Consider the following 21,391-nt stretch of genomic DNA (forward strand, 5'->3'; position numbering starts at 1 on the left):
CTGTATCTGAGTTTTTGTCTGTCTGTATTGACCCCTGACCCTGTAGACCCAGCCTTGTGCCCGTTGCTTGTCGGGATAGGCTCCGGACAGGCTACTATAAAATACGAGAGTGTGATGTTTATTTGCACATTTAGATTGAAAATTAAGCACTTCAGTAGCACCTTATCAGGTGTCTTTATCAACTGCATGTGAGCACCTTACACAGTGTTGCTCCTTTAAAGAAATACATCTAAATGTTTAAGACAGAAAAAATAAGGTATGACTAAAATCTTAAGATGAAATGCTACTGTGGCCAGACTGTTTTAAATCCGCACGCCTCTTGTGAGACAATTGGAAGAAGCTACAGTACCTCTGAATGCAGAAGGCATTCTGTGGGAGGGCGAATTAGGAGGCTGGTGAAAAAAGAAGCACCACTCAGCTCTGAAGCAGCATGGAGTACAGGCAGGCTGCCAGACACCCAGCACGAGAAGAGATGGGGAGCAATGAATATGGGGATACAAGGAGGAAGAGGGAGTAGGGTGAGACAGACTCTTCAGTATTGCAGAGAGAGCGAAAGAGAAAAATAAATCATTTCAGGATCTCATTTCACTCTTTTCCCCTGCAGCTTGTTGTTCAGTATTTTTTAAATCATTTTAACAGGCTGTATTAGGGACTGAAGTGAAACACTCCTTAGCTTCCTGTGCGTTCCCTGCCAATATCCTTTCTCATAAGCAGGATAAACTGAGGAATAAGGCAAACACTAAAAACAACCTGATATACTTTTTATTAATATCCTAGATGTGTTTATAATGGAATAGGCGAGCCACACTGTTAGAATGCTTTCTAATGAGGCCAGGAATTAGTGAACCCCTGCTGTTGTTACCAAGTAAGAAACAGAATCTCAGGAAGGGTTGTACTGACTGTAACTCTGTTTCTTATTTTGCTCAATTACAGCTGCAGTTCTCAGGCCGGTTTCTGAAGGAGTTCTGCTTTTTGTTCCAGTTGGTTAATTTATCCTCTTAACTGAACTAGTTGTTTGATTGGCTTGTATATTTTTTAAACAGCTCTTAAAATGTTCGATGGAGTTAGGATTTGGCATCAGTCCTGAGCCAATCTCTGGGTTGCTGAACTCCCTTTATTTAGGGCTCTGAAATTTAAACAACTGGGCAGATGGAGAACAGAGAATGCTTTGGAAGTGTGTGATACAGTCTCCTTTCCACCTGTCTGGACAGCACAGCACCCATTAAGAGCTACTTAGACTGCTACAAGGGAACTACAATTTAATAATCAAGTTAAGGAGAGAATGAACAGAGTACCATTTCCTACATTCTTGGCAAGAGCACACACACAGAAGCGTACTTTTGAAACCAATGACTGACTGCAGAAAAAAAGGCCAGTTCAGCAAGTAATTCATTTTAAATGATCCAATCAGCATCTGTAACTAGGAGCTCAGTTGGGACAAAAACCATCATAAGAAATATGGGTACTCTAGGGCCAGGGCTGATAACCAGTGTCTTAGAGTACTACTCCTTCTGAATTAATGAAAGTTCATTTCAGTTTGGCAACTTTTAAAATTCTCCGCCTTCTCCACGTTTAACACTCCACCACTGCAATACATCTACTGTGAAAACTGAGCTCTATATACCAAAGAGTGGGAATCGCATGCTGTCTGTAACAGCATGTAATTGTGTCTCTTCTCTGACAGCTCTGTGCCTAAGGGACGGTTTGAAAAATTGTCTGCTTTGCTTAATGTGCATCAGCATAGATGTTATCAAATTCCAACCCACTTGTCTGCAAAACCTTTAGTTTGTTTCTCACTGAACCATTCTTTAAAATGTGTTGAAAAAATCTGCAAATACACATAAGAGATGCACTGTACTGATTATCCTCTTAGGACAAACAGTATCTCTGATAACGTCAAGGGATCTCGATAAAAAATAGAAAAAAGTAATTTTGTCTAAGCACAGATTCATCACTACTGAATAACTCATTTACAAGGTCTTTGTATTAGTGGGCACAGAGACAGGCCTTCAAGCACTTTTGAATCCTACCTAAACAAATTTAAAACATAACTATTATTGATCTTATGCTCTAAAGTTCCTTCCACCTGAAATTAAACCAATCCATTGCAATAAAAAAACAGTACCTGGATATAAATGTCTTTAGAAACATTTGCTTAAATTCTTAGTTCAATTTAATTACTAAAGTTATTAAAACTGCAATTAAATTATAATCAACAGGATAGTTTGAAATTTACTTAAGATGAGGTAGCTCTAGTTATATCCAAAGAATATCTATATCACATTTAAAATATATAATGTCTTCTCAAAGCATAAACAATTTCAATAACAATAGGAGCATTGAAACTTTATGAAAGGAAGCAAAAATGGTAGACTACTGTACACACATACTTTTCATCTGGTTTAAAATTTAAACTACATTCGCTAAAGGGCATGACACATCCACAGCAAACAAAGCAGACTGTTCTATAAGCAAAAGAGATCTGAAGTGCCTTTCATTTGTTTAAACAGTGATCTCCCATTTCCTTCTCTGTCAGTAAACCAAGGTCACCTTGCAAACGAGAGATAGAAAGACAGACTTCACCACACCTCTTATGCCAGAGGGCAGTGCCCAGTATCAGAAGCAGGACTTGTTTATCAAGAATACAAAAGTCAGGTTTTAAATTCAATACCGCAGCTGAACAAAACCAGTCACACAAAAGGAAAAGAGGCAATCCATTCGGTATCCAAGTTAATGTCTCCCAATGTTTATCATATTGAATGGAAATTATAATGTACATACTGAGTACTGTGTCCACACATAGACTTTAAAACTATCTATTATGTTACACATGACATTAATCTAGAAAAAGGTGAGCTAGATCAGTGTTGCCTACTGAGTGCCGTAAGCACCTTCAAACATCAAAAAGCTTCATCCTGCATGTGACAAACTTTAGAATTGTTCTTGAATCTAAGACAGCAGAGTTAAGTATAACAAAAGAACAATTGAACACATTCTGGTACTAACACATGACCAGTCCGGCAAAATGTTTAGATCAGAGAAAAACAATTAAGGATAATATTGTACTGCTTTCACCACCTGACTGCAATCAAGGAAGAAAGCTATAGGCAGTTTACACATGTAGTCTAAACAATGCATAAGGCAATATTATACAAGAAACATCACAGTTATACCAAATACCACTATAACACAGCTGAAGACACCAGGACATTTTGATTTATCTATCTGCAAGTGAGACTTTTCATCAAAAAGATTATCAATGATAATCGTACAATGGAAGTGGAAACATACAGGCAGGTTTTCAATGGAATTGTGCAGTACAACAACCTTTCACAGAAGCCTTTGAGACACATTATAAACACTTTCTTGTTTTGGTAAGGATTAAACCAAGATGTTTGAGGCCGGAATTCATATACACTTGTGAGATATGGACAAACATTGCAGGTTCAGTCCCTGGTTCTTTCAACTTCTCAAATAAGCAATCAAGCTTCCCTAACAATATAGAAACTACCTGGCAACTACTAGCTATGAAAGATGTTCATCAGTGGAGAAACATTTTGCCAGTCAGAGAGCAGCCTAATGTTTCCAGTGTGTTTTAGCCCATGGGGATTGTCTGGAAGTCTGCCACTACTGCTGGAAGTTTCAATGTTCTGATGTCCCATTAAACTCCAGGGATCCCGCCGCAGGGCAAACTAAGTTCCATCAGGACTCGATTGGGTGAGAAAGCGAAAGAGGAATGCCAAACACATGCAAGGGAAAAAAAAATCTTAAAACAAATTTCAACAATATAATCTCTAAGGATTTTTGCCTTTGTAGGAGAATCAAGATGTATGGGCTGCAACTGGGTATATATACACGCCAAACGTTTTTCGTGACCATTGAACCAGCAAGGGACTGCATATACTACACAGCAAATGGAGTGCAGAGCATTTCAAATATGTAAATATGAGAATCACCTTTTTAGCAGCGTATGTTCAGCAGAGGACAGCAGCAGCTGCAAAGTAATGAGAATACTGTTTCAAATCTGGTTTGTAACACAACCTGTCCTCCCCCCACCCCTGCCCCTGCTCTGGCTCTGAACCTGGAGCTGGAGCTTTTTAACACCAGCCCTTTTGTAAACTCTCAGCCAACACACTCGCAGGCCGAGAGGAAGGGAAGCACTTTGACTTGTCACATTTCTCAATGGCCTGCCACATTCCACTGGCTTTCACCTCCTTCCGCTAATTCAGCTGCAGAGTTTTCGCATTGTGAGGGCAGTCATTGTTAGGAGAAAATACGAGGCAGGATAGGGAAGGCACTGCTGAACTAAAAAAAAATACCACTTGTCACTATCAATGTTCCTCTTCTCTGCACTTTAAGTGTTACAGTACACCCCACCCTGTGAGAGGTTGGGAATGTTAACTTTTATAAAGCCTAGCTTTTCTAAGATCCAAAAGGCATTCTGTACTAAAACTAGGGCAGCGCTTCTTAATCACATCTTAAACTAAAATAAAGGCAAATGGGGGTTAGAAAACAGTCTCTGATGTGTTTCATAATCTCCCTGACTATTCAATAACTGCTCTTCAAAGAAACTTTTTAATATAATAAAGAATGAGAGCTGGCAAGCACATGAGAACGAAACCTGGCTTGTAATTGTACTCTATTCTGATCCTAGGGACATCTATAGCTGAAAGGCTTCTCGACAAAAGAGTAAAGTGAATTGAATTGTGTACATTTGCTATAAAAGCAACAATACATAATTACAGCTGGAACAGCAGAATCACAATTCATGCACAGCTTCTGACCAGATGGGGTGACTATAAAGAATGTCACATATAAACATACTGATACCTTAAACAGGAACCATTACAAAGCTAGCATAGTAAAAAGGTACAATTCCTAAACAAATAAATTATAATATTTGCATTTAAGCTGTGCCTTTTCCTTGCACATTACTACTGCATTAGGGTGCAGGGTATTAAATGCAGAGAAATCAGTCTTAACTAAACGCATGGCAGGCCTACAGCAACGTCATATACTTTTCAAGTCTCTTCCTTCTTTTCAAACATGTGCAACCCTGTAAGCATTCAAGCATTTTTACAAAGATGAAGACTGCCAGGGAAGAGTAAGGTACTGTTCTGTCTCATTTGTTTAGCGGTCCGGCATTACATCCATTCTCACTAATCTGCAGATATAGCATGCTTAGAGAGACAGACTGACTGGAGTCAGCATGGGTTCATTAATGAAAGAATTGATATCCATTATAGTAATAAGGAAGTTAGTAAAAATGTCATTTTCATCTGCTCTGCAAAGTAAAAGAGCAGACAGGAAGCAAAGGAAAGGAGTCAATAACAGAGCATTTATAAGAGGGCCCTTAATTCAGTTGGTCAGCTTCACCAGGAAACCATTAAACAGGAACCAGCCAATAAATTGCAGTTATCAGTGCAGGACTAGGTCACTGCTGGTACTGTACATCTGCTTCTAAACTCCAAATTGATGTATTCTCAATTACTCAAAATCCTTAGGCGAAACAAGAAGGCATATACTCAATTTCACAGGGACCATATTTTTCACTATTTTTGTCCAAATTCTTTATCAGATCTTGAAGATTACAGTAGAATGTTGGGTGTGACTGAGAATTTCTCTTTAGATAAAGGGTTATTTTCACTCTTTCACGCTATAGTGTATTCTAGTGAATACTTACTGAAGGTCAGGTCGGCTAACAACACTCCAAACTATTTTAATTTAAAATGTTTTTACTAAAGTGTTCACAGAGTTCCCACCTTCTTGTCACACACTATAGAGCTAATGACCATCCTGGAGAGGTTGTGGTAAATTAAGACCCATATTATCACGTAAATGCTGTTTGCAAACATTAAATGTGTGTGATATTTGTTCCTGATTTCTTAGAGAGGTCTGCATAATTCTTTCATCGTTTCTCAGCACAGATCGATTCTTATAACCGGGCGTCAATGTTTGTTTCTAACAGCAGCGCAAACCTCTCCATGCCAGCATGGATCTAATTGCGTTGCACTGCAGATCAGACGTCCTGACATTTTTTGTCTCCTACCTGGGCAAGTGTTACTTTGACACACAGCCTAGTTATTCTTGGAGCTCTCGTGCCCTCCATCCTGTATACTGTAAATAAGAGTTCAACATCTTATTTTATACAGAAGTGAGAATTTTTTCCAACTTCTTTCTTTTTTTTTATTTTCATTTACCTTCTGTAATCGAAATTAACCAATCAACTTGAGGTGCCTGGGCAAATTCTGACCCATCACAGGATGACGGACATTCGATCTTTGAGATTCTGATCTTGTGTCCACTGTTGAGCTGCTTGTCATTGGACATACAGCCAATGCCCCAGCACATTACAGGAGAGTTAGCACTGGCTGGGTGAACGATCAGTCTCTCACTGACATCACTACTATCTCACAGGCTCCTTGCAAATCTGAGGGGCTTTTGTTAATACAGCAAGCTGAGCAAATCCTGCTCAAAGGAGTGAGCAAACCAGCTCAAGCTCACCCAACCACAGGAGCCCCAGTCACAGGTGGCTAATAACATAATTTAGATTTTAATCTACAATATAGAGATTATCTATGTATTGTGTACATTATATATAACACTGCAAGTCTTTTTATGAGTTAAGTCACTTTCAAGTTCCTTTGCAGATTTTAACCATCAATTATACATATGATTATTCACTTGTTAATGCTTTCAAAACACACTACATAGTAATTTCTGCGTTGCAGAGATAATTACAAGACTTTCATTTACCACAGATTGTAAAAGTGAAGAGAAGGAAGTGGGTGCAGGGGTTCCAATCAAAAGGACTGGAATTTCTCCAGTGAGATAAGCACATTTGAAATAGCTCTGTCTTGGAGCCCCATGAGATCCCTGAGATGAAGTAGCTCAATAAAAAAAAACACGCTCATCCAGCTCCAAGAATAATCATGAGCTCCAAACTGGTCTTCCGGCACATGCATTAACTACCATTCGTTACGCTGGATCATGAAATGAAAAAGCCGTACTTCAAAGTAGAAATGCCTCTTCCTTCTCTTCCTCGCCCCTGAGGTTTGTCTGTGAACAGGCTGGAGCAATGCAGTACAGTGACTCACTGACAGACCAGGTCCCCTGGGTCAGCCCCACCAGCATGAACTCACTGACCTCTGGTGCTCCCTGGCTGGCCTGGCCTGGTTTACTACAGCTCCAGAGATTACGGGTTTCTATCTCAAACCCAACAGCTATATTAATTCCAGATAGTTTCAGCTTTCATTCTTTCCAAAGACAAGCTCTGCAGAAAGGAACTAGCAACAAAGTCTTACACTTCTGTCTTTCTCATTGTTAATGATTTTGTCCAGTTCTGTGCTTCCTACAGTCCCATCTCCCACCAACTAAGTGCTGCATCATTCAAAATACCAAAAATGACTTTGGTATACTTTTGAAACAATCGGTGGATTCTACAGTTCTAGTCACCAGTGTCATACCTTAGCAAATTCCCTGCATTAAACATGGCATCCTAGTTGACAGACAAGCAATACAATAATTCCACCCTCTGTGGTGCAAGCACAGCCTGAACAGAAAGTTCAGTTTAGCAATCTATACACTTTAAAAGCATCAACAGCACCAATAAAAGTAAATTTGTGAAAATCATCTCCAACGTTTGCCTGCACAGCACTGAAACATAGCCTCTGTGCTGCTTATTAATTCTCTTTGATTTCTTACTGTCTCAGGAACCCAACAAGGACCTAGACAGTAATTATCTGCTAAAAGATGCATTGCCAAAAAGAGAAAAACAACATTAACTTTTATGCATATCTGATTTATCTGGGGGTATATGTTTTCAGGGAGGTGACATTTTTCTATCAATTTTTAAGACCACAGAATTAATTGGCAGGATGTTTTACTTTTAAACAATCACCTGCCTACTGTTCCAAGGCAAACAACACATTGTTAGTCTAAAGTCAGGCATCCAATAAACACATTGAGGACAATGCACAGTTATTGTGTCAGTAAATGAATAATTTACTGACATTTGAAACCGGTCCAAGTTAGACAGGAAACTATGGAACGCCATCTTGTCAGGCAAAATTGAGAATAAATAATTATTAACTGTGCTAATTTCTTGCTGCCATTGTTTTCTATACAGAAAGGAACCGTTGTACAAATCATTGTTGTTTTGAGTTATGTGCTCTCTTGAGATGTATGATCTTCATGTAGAATTAATAAAATATAGGAATATAAGATGTTTATTATTATAATATCTTGTATTATTATTAGTATATTAATATTACATATTCATTTTTTATTTCACTGCTACATAAAAAAATAACTTTGACCATTGGTCCTTAATCAGATTTGTAAAAGATTATGCATCATATTTCAAAGAGCATGAGCTGAGTTCACTCAGCAAACATAGACAGTTGCTCAGAGAGAAACTCCCAGGTATGTTTGCTTTGTGATTATACCTATTTCTTTGGAAATGGCTTAAGAGTCTACCCAAGCTAAAATAAAAAAGTCAGAACTGAAAGAGTACCAATTAAATCAGATCTCAAATAAAATAAAATAAATTCAGTACACACAGTGTATACATCATACCATTACAGAATTCACACAGTGTATACATCATACCATTACAGAATTCAGTGCATAAAACACCCTAAATCAAGATTTTCAATTACATTATCAGCATCTTCCACTTCACACTGATATTTTCAGGTCTCTAACACTGAATGGAGCAGAGAAAAGCTTTGACAAGAGCTTTCATCACTGTCTTTCTTCACACACAATGACAGGTCTCTATGTGGAATGCATCCCCTTGTCTTTGCTCCCTATAATCATGATCCTATTTCTGCTGCTTTTAATCTGTCAGTCACCAAGCAGCCCAGAGTGCTTTGCATTAACATGCATGAACATAATATACAGTATATGCACAGACTCCAGGCTTACTCTGTATTTAACAAGGCATAAACTGAAAACTCTCAGAGAACTCTCACTATTCCAATGCATTAAATAGTAAAGGCCAACTAAATATAAATATTCTGTTTTCAATAATGAATGTTACTGTACTAGATACGGTAGGCATCTAGGGCAAAACGGCACAAGAACATCTCCCAGACTTAATAAAGAGTGCTGTCTACAGAGTCGTACAGCATTCGATGTGTGCGTTTATGTCTGTAAGCAATTAAGATCCTTTTACTCAGCCTCACACACACTCCAATCACTCCTTTCATGCTCGTCAGAGGCTAACCCTCTGCTGACTCAACTGTGAGGCTAACCTGAGCCGTCTGTGCGTAGAGAGGCTGATGAACGTGTGTTATAGTGAATTGACTCTTAATCATCAGTGCCTGAGAGGGCAAGGCTATGAGTGCAAAGTGCATTTATATGCCTTCAGCTCACTTTAAGACAGAAAAAAGGACAAAATCCAAGTACTCAAGAATCATGTCCAGGCAGCTGAACATTAAAGACTTTGTGAATATCTTGGTTCTAAACCAGCCACTGGACAGTAAACACAACAGGGGAAGTGCATCTTACTAGGCTTTGATGATCCTTGCTAGAAAATCTCAAGAGTGCCTAAAAATAGGGGTTTAAGGTCACATCAGCTGACATTCTCTCTACCACTGAGCAGACATGGCAGGGGAGACAAACTATTCCTTTGTCTTGTCCTGCCAATCTTCATAACCACCAAATCTTTACTTACAGTATCTCTCTGCCACGCCCAGCCTAGCACATACTCTGAGAAGTTCAGCAACGTGCACCAGCTATGAAGCCAACCCATATCCAGAAGCATTGTTCTCTAGAGAATGCACTGCGTTGACAGTCTCCCAGATTGTCTGTATTCCTATGGAAGAGCAGACAGCCCGAGGAACCCTTTGTAAATAGCCCTGCTGCAACACTCGGATTCCTCCCTTCTTGCAAAGAGAAGTTTAAATTGTTTTATGCTTGTAGCAACATGTTTGTTTAAAGCCATTAATCTGTTCTGCCAAGCCAAGTATTTGTAAAGCAAGCTATACACACTGTCTGACAGATCTGGGGATATAATGATAGATGACATGGTATTAATTGAGTTAGGCTTCAGCTGAAGCTGTTTACCTCTCACTTGGGTCCGTGCAGAATTAAACACAGCAGTAATTTGGGCATCACAAACCCGGTCTGGCACACTGACAACTGACTTTGAGTTCTCCTATGCACGGGGCAGCTCTCCGTGAACATCCACAGCACTTAACATTCATCCACAAAACTTTGCTTCAGATCAAACTTACAGGAGGGAAAGCAGGTCACATGTGAAGTTTTTTTAATCAAATATAGTTTGGGGATTTTACCTACTGCTGATTATACTGGGAGATATAAAAAGTGAAGAAAAGTTTGCATTGCATTTGCCCAGACTTAAGCACCACAAGTGAAATGATTTTAATATATGGCATCCACTTTTAGAAAACGCCAAAGGGACTCATTTTCTTCCGTAAAAGAAAAATTATTGCTTTAAAAAAAAGATAAAAGTAAAACTTGTAAGGCCAGAGGGGAGAAAAATACAGTAAGTGTTAGCATTATGTGGTAGAAATCAACTGACTTTTCTTTTAAAATAAAGAGTTCTAAAGTAAATCGGAATAAATGAGGAGAAAAGCACGTACATTTGCTTTTCTATCTTAATGAAAGAAAATCATACTACATGATATAAGGGTTCCCAGTCTGACCAATATGCAAATTACACTTTCTGACCTCCATAGTTTGAACACACTGATGTTTAATCAGCAACATGAAAGAGCTTATTCAACTTTTAGTTCCACTAGGAAAAATAAGGACCTCAACATTGTTCCTCATTTTGAGAGAAAGAATGTGCTCAAGGGGATAGCCCACATTGTTTGGCTGCAAATGAAAGCGCATAACCTTATGTAGATTCACATGCTTCTTGAACTGGGCAGTTTCCCCATTCTAATTTTTTTTTTTTCAGTACAGTCTCACAACATGTTAGGCAGCTGAACAGAAGTCTGCTCTGGACTTTTTTTCATGAGACATTCCACTCTGACTTCTAGTAAACCCTTAATCGAGAGGGATTGCGCTGGAACAGGCTGTTATTGTGTCCAGCACGACCCACATCAGACGTGGTTTCACTCTTCTAGTCCTGTGATTCTCCACGCTGTCACCATCTCATTAGTCTGATGTCCCTGATGGCATGCAGGCTCTGGGAGCTCGCCTGGGAGGAAACCCAGATGGAAACCGTCAAGGCCTTAGAGAGGACATGCACCTTGTCCTAAGGCCGGGGGGATTTCACCCAAGTAAATAGGAATGCTTAAGAGTGCCAGACTGGAGCTCCCAAAGCACTGCGTTACAGATGATCAGCCAAAATACCCAGTGCTCATGAACCTAAATAACACTCCATACCGCTTATGGTGGATTCCAAGGGCTGTGGTCATACAACAGTTTTTCAGTTTGTTCTGAGCAGGCTTTGTTACAAAACACCTTTGCATCTGTAACGTACTTTACTGTACAGCAGACGGGAACTGTTTTACATTAAAGGCAAAGATACGTGGGTAGTTTTCTCAGACAGCATTCTAATGTGTAACACACGTTGTACTGTTCTGATTCTTGTTTGAGGTAATTAAGCAGTGCAGTTACAATATTTTAAAGAGGATTCTGTCTCGTTTATGGGGGAGTGGTACAATATATTCGGTATACAGTATAAAGTTATACATTTACCAGGTCTACCACAAGCAGACACTATCAAGCTACAGATTGTGCCACAAGTAAGGAAGTAAAAAGAATAAGTTGGCCAAATTAAAAGAGATCATATAAAACCCAACCAGCATGGAAATGTCATCTCTACACTATATAAAAAAGAAGCATATGAAATGTCATGTCAAATAATTCAGTCAGAAAATAAGTGTTTTAAATTAAATGGCATCTTATCCTGGGGAATGGTTACATGTCGCATGGTCAGCCGCTGTGGGCATTTCCTGCATGGTTTGCTTTTACTTTATACATGAAGACCAAACTTTCTTCTTCCTCAAGAGATGAGCAAAAAAAAATCCAACAACTATTCATTTCCATTGCATTTTATTATTTAAAACATGTTCTCCGCTAGCAGAAACTTTCAGGAAAGTTTCAAAAACATATTCTGGATATGTTACAAAAGTAATAACTGATTACTGAATACTTTGGTTTGGGGATTTAACTTATCCAAGACAACCTATATCTGCACCCATTTATAAATGGGTATTTTACTGAAGCAGGTGAAAAACCTTTCTCAAGGGTACAACAGTATTGTCTCACCTGGAATTTCAACCCGCTTATTTAGAGACCAGAACACTAATCACTGGAATCCCGTATATGGTTTAAAGAAAATTTAATAAAGCTTTAATGTTTTTACAGCTAGCTAACTTATAAAGGATACACACCAAAATTATGCTGTATGTAAAAGAACACATGTATTTTATGTACTGTATGCAAAATATAATGCTGAAATGCTGTGTTGTTTTATCATGTTGGTGTACCCTCGTGCACTGGGCAGGTCACTCGCAGGGACTTTTCTTGTGTTCGTGTGAGAAGGATTCTCCGTCTGCTCACCGGTTTTAACAAAGTTGTCACCAAGACACTCTGCGGCTTACTACTGAGGTTGGTGGAACCAGATTGCATCGCCACACCATGGCGTTATTCCCACATGACACAACCACAGCACACAGGCAGGCAGAACGACAGAGCCAGCAGTGATCAGACCCCAACTCTGAGTTTTACGGCCAAGAGATAAGCCTGGGTTTCCCCCCAGCTGCTTCTGAGCACTGCAAACCCCAGGCACCCACAAGATCGCTCTCGTGCACACGTGCAGACCAGTACGAACACTTCGCACTCACAGACATCCTCTGTTCCACATGGGTCAGTGGGGGGAGTGATCTGCACAGTTCTGAAAGAGAACCACTTTAAACCCCACAGCACTGATTCACAGATCTACAGACACAACATGCTCAACCTGACTGCCTCATGATCTATAGTATACAGCTGCAAAGGGGGAAAGGAATGGCAGGTATAGCTGTGGACACAGACATCCGGGCAGAATCCCAACCAAATCACAAGACCACCTACTGTACCATCCCTCACACCATTCCCCCAGCCCAAAGCCCCAAGTGGAAATGGAGAGCAGCAAATTACCAGCGCAGTGGTTGCTGAGCAGAGCTGAGGAGTTGCATGCCGAAGTCAAGCTGGACAGGCTTTCTTCCATTCTCGTGCCCACCGTGCTCCTGCCGCTGGTGCTGCTGCTACTGTCGGTCCAGTGAAAAGCGGAGCCTGGTGCGTTTGCTTTCTCTCACTACGATCTGGTATTATCTCACAGCACAGTCTGGCTGCTCTGAGCCGCCGGCATACTTTGAATTCTAAGGATATCCTTCCCCAGTCCAGATGGCCAGCCACAAAGCACTTCTGTGCTGGCGCAAATAAAAACTCAGAGACACCTCTCTCTCTCTCACTTTCTAGTCCCTGCTGCCTGTCTCTCGCTCCAGCATGCAAGCGTGCTACTCACACACACACAAAGCCACAGAGAGAGGCTGAAGGAGGTGGAGATACAAATAAAAAAAATTGTGGCCCACTCAGGGAGTGGCTAAACCTTCGGAGATCTTTAACCTCTGGTGTGCCAGAATATTTTAAATCTCTGTCGCCACAGAACTGATTTTTTTTACCTTTTTTTTTTACAGTTCATCAAATTAAGAGATTTGGTTTTCTTACATTTTAAATCATGCAAGTGCTGCAAGTCCAACACATAATCAGAACATGTGATAACCTCTGCACAAAATGCAACAGGTTTTTGTTAACCCTATGGACATCGAGGTACAGTAGCTGTGCGGATATGTGGTTAGAGCTCTAGACTTTTTGAAGTGGAAGATGTGAGGTTCAAATATCAGGTGGTGTTTCTTTCCCAGGTTGTTGTGGAAGAAACAATGTGTGTGAAAGTGTGGTGTTATGTGTGCAAAGTCTAGGTGTTAAGGCAGCACTTCTCTAGGATCATGCCAGAGTTCAAAAGCCATTACTGGCACCTGGCTCTGAAAGAAGGATATTGCACTGAAAGAACGTTATTTAATCACCACAACACCCACATGTCAGCACTGTGTGTGTGTGTGTATGAGAGAGAGACACCACTACACAGAGTGGCACTGTGTATTTTAATGACTCTCTTGGGAAGTCTTGGATAGCACTTACAACAGGAGCTTCATGTTACTCAGCCCACCCCCCACTATGATTCATACCTGCAGGGACACATATCAGAAAAGTACAGCAAGGCTTTTTTTAAAACAAAAAAAAGAAAGAAAAAAAAGTCAGCAAAGTTGTTAAATTGGCTCATGAAATGTTTAATTATCTCGTATGTCTGCAGACGCTTGAGCGAATTCTGAGACTTGAGCAATAAAGCAGCAGAAAGAGGAAGAGAGAGCGTGCATTTTTTCTGGACAGCCCTCTGCCAAGCTGGAAGGCAAATGAAAACAAACCAGCCGAGTGTGTACTGAGTGTGTAGCCTGAAAGACAAAGAAGGCAGGGGTGGGTGGGGGGGGGGCAGGGAGATGTATCGTCACCAAGCAATCTTGCAGACGTTAGGACACTTTTCTGGCGCTGGGAGTAGGCCTGAATTTTACATAGGGGACGACAGGGGATGTGTGGCACAGGACCTTGCTGGGTGTCTCATTCTAACTCTGCACACAGCTGGATAGCAGCAGGTTTAAATATTTTAATACTGGATTTTACAAGTTAACACACAGGCAGCCCAAAGAAGAGTGCTCTGCTCCTTAACTGACTTTGCCTGGGGGTGCACAGAGCTGCACACATCCTATTGCTGCCCAAATATTTTTACCATGCGTATGCCCAGAAGCTAGTTCTTCCAGAGCTCGCTCTCACTCTGCTTCTGATCCTTTAACCTCTTAAGTGCAAGAGCGGATTCTTCATTTAATACTGGGTTCCCGCTACAGTAGTTTAGATGGGAATGGAGTTTTTTACATACAGTTTCGGTGAAGTTATTACAGTATGGCTCTGTGAGAGATCAGGGGCCCTTGTAATCTGTGGTCTTTTTGACAGGCATTTTCCATTCTTTAAACATTAAAACTTTTAAAACATTTCGTACAACTTCTTTCTGACGGTGGCCTGAGCAATATTAAAACTCTGAAACCTCCCCCGGTGAAAAATGAGAAACTTTTTTTTTTTTGCCTGATGGGTAAAAAAAGCCTGCTCACAAGTACTGGCATTGCAACCTGTGATGGGTGGTAAAGTAAATTTTTCCATTTTAGTCAATGTCCATAAAAGGGTTAAAGAGGAATTACAATGAGCAGAATGTAAAAATAAGCATGTGAGACTAGACACAGACTAATACTGAGCTCCTTTTTTTGCTACCCTCTTGCTTTCTTGCATTTGCCTGAGGTGCCTCTGAAGCCCAAGGACACTGTATCTCAGAAGGAAATTACAGCTTGCCTGGCGAAGAGGCATTTCTTCTGCAACCCACTACTCCTTCTTAAGCATGCAAGCCACAGAAAGATCAAAAGCTTCGCTGGTTTATAGTGAAGAGGAAAGTAGGTCAAGGGCCAACCACACTGTTACAGAGAACTCCCAGATTTTGCCACTATCGATTCTGCTGAGGAAATGGTCTCTTATTGAGTGTGGGGTGACTCACAGCATGATGCAAGCAGGGCACGCAATCATCCTGATCAAACACTCAAAATCAGGACCCAAGAGTGCGAGAGGCACAGTATGAAGTGCGTCACTTGGGAAACAGTGAACATCTAAACTTATCAAGACACTTTTACATGAATCCATGTTAACAATAAGCAACAACAGGTCAAACAAACCGTGCAGAAGGCCAATATACAAAACTCACTGATCCAACCGGAAATCGATTAAGACTACCTACTGTATATTCAAGTGCAATATTAATGTGGACAACTGATTGTATATTTTTCTTTATTAATACTTTTTTTTCTTTCTCATCATACATGTACTGTATGTCTCTTATTTGATGATGGGCTCATGTTCAATTTAATTCGTATTGTTACGTCTCGTACCTGCCTGCATAGAAGATTTCCCATCTGGGACAATAAAAGGAACTAAGTAAGAAATTCAGGGGACCGGTGTCTTTTTTTTTTCTGCCACGTATCACCATAACCACATTATCATCAAAAGCATTAAGATGCTTGGTGACAAGGTTACAGCTGGAGTGTAATAAATGCAGAGTGCCTGCTCACTCTTTGTGACAGCAACTTCCACAGGCAACGTAGCTGAAATTTCAACCCTGATTGAAAAACCTGTTTTATTCCTCTTTTATAAGCACATTTTTTAGAAGCTCAAGAGTAAAGCTGAAGCTGAACTTTGTGATCCTTTGTGTAGGAGTTTAAATAATCAAACATACTATTAAGGGAATTACAAGGTCTGAGGAGACATTCCTGCTGGACCTCTGCTACTGGAGACGCAGTTGTACAATGGACAAATTCATGTTTCTAACTAAATGTATATTTGAAAAATTGTAATGTGAAGATCTGTGGCTTCTGTTTTTTTTTTTCCCAGCTGCCACACGCATAGAAGATCAACATCTAAGAATCTACATAGGACAAGTTGTTCCTTCCTGTTTCTTTTCTCAGGCAGGATGTCCTAGTGATTGTAAAAAATGTCTACATGGATTTTTCATACTGAAAACACTAAAAGTTAACAGGACGTGCTCTCTTGTTGAGCTATTTCACCCATGATCTGGTGCAGGCTCTGTGTTGCTGACCTTGAGGTTCAGTGTGTCTGTGGGTTTTCATTCACACTCTGGTCTTTGGGCTAAATCTGCTACGTTCCATCTTAAATGAAGTAATTTAGCACATTCTCCCAACACTTCAGGAGCTGTTGAATCAAAGACATCTAGAAAACCTGTAGAGGCATCAACTCTCTGAAAACAGGAATAGATAGACCTTCTCATAGTAGAGCCTACTTTATACCACCAAGAAAAAGCAACTACTTTATCATAGAGGTGTAAGATAATAATATCCACTGACAGAAATAGCCATGTTACTGAAAAATTCCTTTCCTAACAACTCTACAGTCTTCCCCTTTCTAATCAGCTATTCTCTGGTTACTTAGTTAACAAGAGACTCTTCTCCCAATTTGAAGGCACTGATGTCAAGAGAATGGTGCAATAACTGTTCCGCAACAGCACATCACGGGCACTATAAATGAAATGTGACTTCCAGCGAACAACTCCAAATCTCTCAGGTTAAGCATTATCAGGTATTTCTCTTCAACTGTCCCCTCTTACGCAACCGGACTGAGTAAACATGCTCATAAAAGCTGTGAACTCTAAGCCTCGCTGACACGCTAGCTGGTGAGCCCACGCACTCCACAGGGAAGTCTCCCGTACTGCTTTCAGCCAAGCCGATTGCAGGGGTGGGCCTGGCCAAGCACAGCACAGGCAAACCCACCTGGGTAAAGGGTGCACAAGCAGCTTTAAAGATACCTTTCAGTTTACTTCCACTAATACAAAATCTAAACAAACTACATGCATTGACTGGTATAATATAGTCAGTTTAGTTACTGTAGTCATCTGCTAGTGGTGTTGTAATGCAAACTGCCCATTGAGATGTATTTCATCACTATTTGTATATATGATATTAGACTTCTGCACGATAATTTTAGTATCAACACTCCTGACTTATGCTCATATTGCCACTCTGCCCAACAAACCCACTCAATGCTACTCAACCACCTTTCAATCCCCAAAGATGCATGCCTCCCTCATTGCACTATGGGTAAACTAAATTTAAAAAAGCAACCAGATTACATTTATCAGTGTCCTGTCTGGGTATTTCTTTACAAAATGTCACAGTTTGTGCTTTTATAGCAACAGAGCATGGAACATTTTTATAAGGCCTGTAGCAGACGGAAAGATGTTAATCAGATAAGTCTTTCAAATACTGTAGCTAACATATATTAGACTGACACTCAGTTAAATTCTCTGTTATGCCAAATGTTTAATGTTAAATGCACACTGGGCATTTCCACTTCTAGATCTCAGACTTTCACAAGTCTTTTTTTATTTTTCATGTTTTAATTCTTGGTTTCTTTTTGCAACATTTTTGGTACATCCTTTCTAGTGAGCAAACATTAAATGCTATTTCTGCCTTGCTGCTTTCTTTTCATCTTTTCTAAATGAAGTGCTAATCGCCCTTTTAAATGGGGGTGTCATTCTTGTTAGATATGCAGGTGTCATTGTTTTTCACTCCCAACAATGATAACCCCCAGGCAATGTAAGAAGCTGCTACAGTGGAATTTTAACACTGTTCTGCAACACTGTAAAAACTGCATCACTTTTTTTTCTGAAGCAGTTTGTGTTAGCAGCTATTTACCATTTTAAGAAAATGTGCAACATTTGCATTGCAGCAAAAGAGGAAGCATTCAAATAAGATAAAAGCAGCTGTCAAAGCATAACTGGCTACTGAGGCCTATAACCTTGACTTTAAAACTTCCTATTAATTCATAGATAGAAAGCAGACAAGGTCTGGCAGGTTCATTAATAATAACCGGTGGACTGTACTGGAGGAAATTTCAGAACTTATGCTTTGTTAATATACTGTATTTCAAAAGTCACTGACTTCTAATTTCTTTCTAAGCAAGCCTGTGTCTGCTAGGTTAATGGTTGTAAGAATTGTTAAAGTTTGTTTATATTACATTACAGAATGCACTCTGGTAAGAGCTTACTATGGTAAGTTTAATAGTCCAGTAACTGCTGAGCAGGCAAAAGGTGTCAGTTAAATTTGTAATAAGAATCAGAAATATAACAAGACATGAAGATTGAGTCTACCCCTCCCTCCTGCCGCTAACCCAACAAACTAGGGCCCAAAGTGAGTCAGACCGTGTTGTATAATGCTGGAAATAATAATAATGTAATAACTCTGAGGAGAAATGTCAAACCCAATTATAGACATAGTGGGCTGTGATTTTAAAATGTTCTGCTCTGGGAGTCAGAGCTCATACTATTTTTTTGGCAACGTAGGAGGTTTAAACTTTTCTTTACATCTCCAAACCCATCAGTATGTCTGCCTTATTATGTAAAACAAACAAATATCACATGTTAAGTCACAAAGTACAGGAGGCCAACTAATTTGTTTGATTGTTAGTAGCTAATTGATCCAAGGCGCTCATCCAGTTAATTCTTGAGAGAAGCTTGTTCCAGACTCACACAACCCTTTGGGCAAAGAATCTACACCTTTTCTCAGTTTTATACACACTTTCCCACAGTTAAGATTTCATCCTTTTCTCATTGTTTTTCTCACTGTTGATTCTGAATAAGTCCCTTAGGTTGAGTTTGTCAAAACCCTTGGGATGGTCGAATCAGGTCTCAACGGTCTTCTTCATTAAACTGTCAGTGTAGGACATTTTTTCAGCCAGAGAGCTGATGTAGCGGATGATGAACGATTGAATTAAGTGAAAAGGTTTCCTGTTTGGCTCAACTCAAATGGAGTGCAGGTTGAGTACTATACTCCATATGTCACTGCCAGGTGCTTATAAACTTACAAAGACTTCAGCAGTGATGAAGATGAATTTTGTGTCACCCTCCCATCATTGATATTTCTCCTTTATGGCTCTGTGGAGCCTGCAGCAGGTCAAAAGATGAAAGATTCTGAGAAAAGTAGCCATCTGAAAATTTCTAAATGGGTGAATTTAAAAATAGAAATTACTGTACTGGCCACCCAATTAAAAAAAATACTTAAGGTCCCTCAGGCCTATGCAAACCAGAGCTGAAACAATCCCCAATCATTCAGCTACAGTTCTGATGTAACTGAATTTACCAAATGACCAAAGAAAGGTTTATGACAGTTTATGAGTTTCTGACAAAATGTCATGCAAAGGAACCGATTGTGCAAGACATTAAGTAACCTCTGCTTTAATTCTGAACAACTGTGTTACAAGAGAAAAACTTAATTTCATATTATAAAAACCAATCACATTCAGCACTTGTCGCATGAACAGAACAGTGCATATGATCCTTCTTTTTGGCCTCCAGTTTGCAGATCTCTGCTACAAGGTGCTCTCTGTTTGCTGAAGTGTGCCATCGGTGACTCAATCACTGTCCTGCTGCCTTCCTCTGCTCCTCCATACATTTTCGTTTTGATTTGTCTGTGAAACTTTGAAGACTTCTAGGCCGGGGGTGGTGGAAAGCACCGTCACACATCCTGAGATTTGAAGACACACTTCAGAATGACGGGCATGTTTGAAGAAGTGAAACAGAGGCTTTAGTGTCTAAAAAAAAAAACTGCCGCCAAAAATAAAAATCATTCTTTCAGAGTTCACAGAAAAACCATAAGTGGTATGTAGCATGCTGATATGGCAGGAAATGTTGCCAACAGTCAATGTGGGCACAATTTTAGACTGTTAACCACATTTTTAAGGCCTCCAATACTGACACATCTGTGGGGCATCACAACCCCTTGTTACAAAGTTTCATAATTATGCAGTTATCAAGAGTTTCAAGAAAGCTAATTTAACAGGGACATTGATCCTGTCACTACTAATGAAGGCGTGAATGCTGAAAAAAGCTGCTGCCAAAGTCACACTAAAATTCTTTATATAATACAAGTGAATGTACTGTATGAATTACAAAAAGAGAACAATACAACTAAGATGCAGAAACATTAAAAACATAAATATTCTAAATACTTATTACTGAAAATTCAGGCTAATTCTACCTCTTAACCACTGGGTCTCCTAATAGTCAAAAGTCATCTTGGCACAGTGGGCCTGCAAATTTAAAGCCACAAATTAAAGAGCAGGAGCCTGCAGTATACCCACTTTGTCATTTTAAGAACCTGTTAGCTGTTTCAGAGCCAATGCCTGAAAGGGTTTTCTACAGTAACCATATCCTATGGAGTTTTCACTGTTTCCTAGTAAAATAAAAAAAAAAACCCAGTAGGACAGCACTTTATCCTTTGTCAAAAACAATAACTGGAATTTCAGTACCTCCGGAACCAAGAATAAAATATCTTTAATCTCAAAAACATCCTGGTAACAATCATTAATGCCTTCCAATTTGGTCATTATGAAAGTTTAACCCAGTGAATTCGTAGTTTGTGTAAGACGTCTGTTCTAGTCAAGGAGAATCAAATCAGATTAAAAAAAAAACCCTCTGGAAACAACTTATTTTCTGAAATACAACATGTAATCAAAAGGAAGACATTGTTTTCAGTATAACAGCAGAAAAACAATCTGAGGCCAGATGACTAAATCCTTCTGCAGGCCACACCACTGTCAAGGGGATAGACAAGGAGCTGGCTACAGGGAGTCCACAGAATTCCTCTCTCCTTTTCCTCTCCCAGCTCCGTCAATCACAGCCCTATGTGGGGAAAGGGACAAAGCAAAGTTGGAAAAGGATCACTGTTTTTAACAGAGATGGAAATGACCTTCGGGAAAGAGGAAGTAA

General features: G+C 39.8%; 1 protein-coding gene across 4 annotated transcripts in view; it reads right to left on the reverse strand.

Moving 5' to 3' along the window:
• The window catches only part of eml4 (EMAP like 4), a 106,892-nt gene that overhangs the window by 54,103 nt on the left and 31,398 nt on the right, over positions 1 to 21,391 (reverse strand). For 2 of the 4 annotated variants that reach the window (XM_088609943.1, XM_088609940.1), the window contains exon 1: positions 13,123 to 13,515. The exons of 1 other annotated variant lie outside the window; for it this stretch is intronic. In XM_088609943.1, the coding sequence (XP_088466069.1) occupies positions 13,123 to 13,192 (70 nt within the window). In that variant the 5' untranslated portion in view covers positions 13,193 to 13,515. Of the gene's footprint in view, positions 1 to 13,122; positions 13,517 to 21,391 lie in introns of those variants that run through there. One more of the 4 variants, XM_088609941.1, reaches the window with a different exon arrangement.

The sequence above is a fragment of the Lepisosteus platostomus genome, chromosome 17 (genome assembly GCF_059453375.1).
Source record: "Lepisosteus platostomus isolate fLepPlt1 chromosome 17, fLepPlt1.hap1, whole genome shotgun sequence".
Lineage (NCBI taxonomy): Eukaryota > Metazoa > Chordata > Actinopteri > Semionotiformes > Lepisosteidae > Lepisosteus > Lepisosteus platostomus.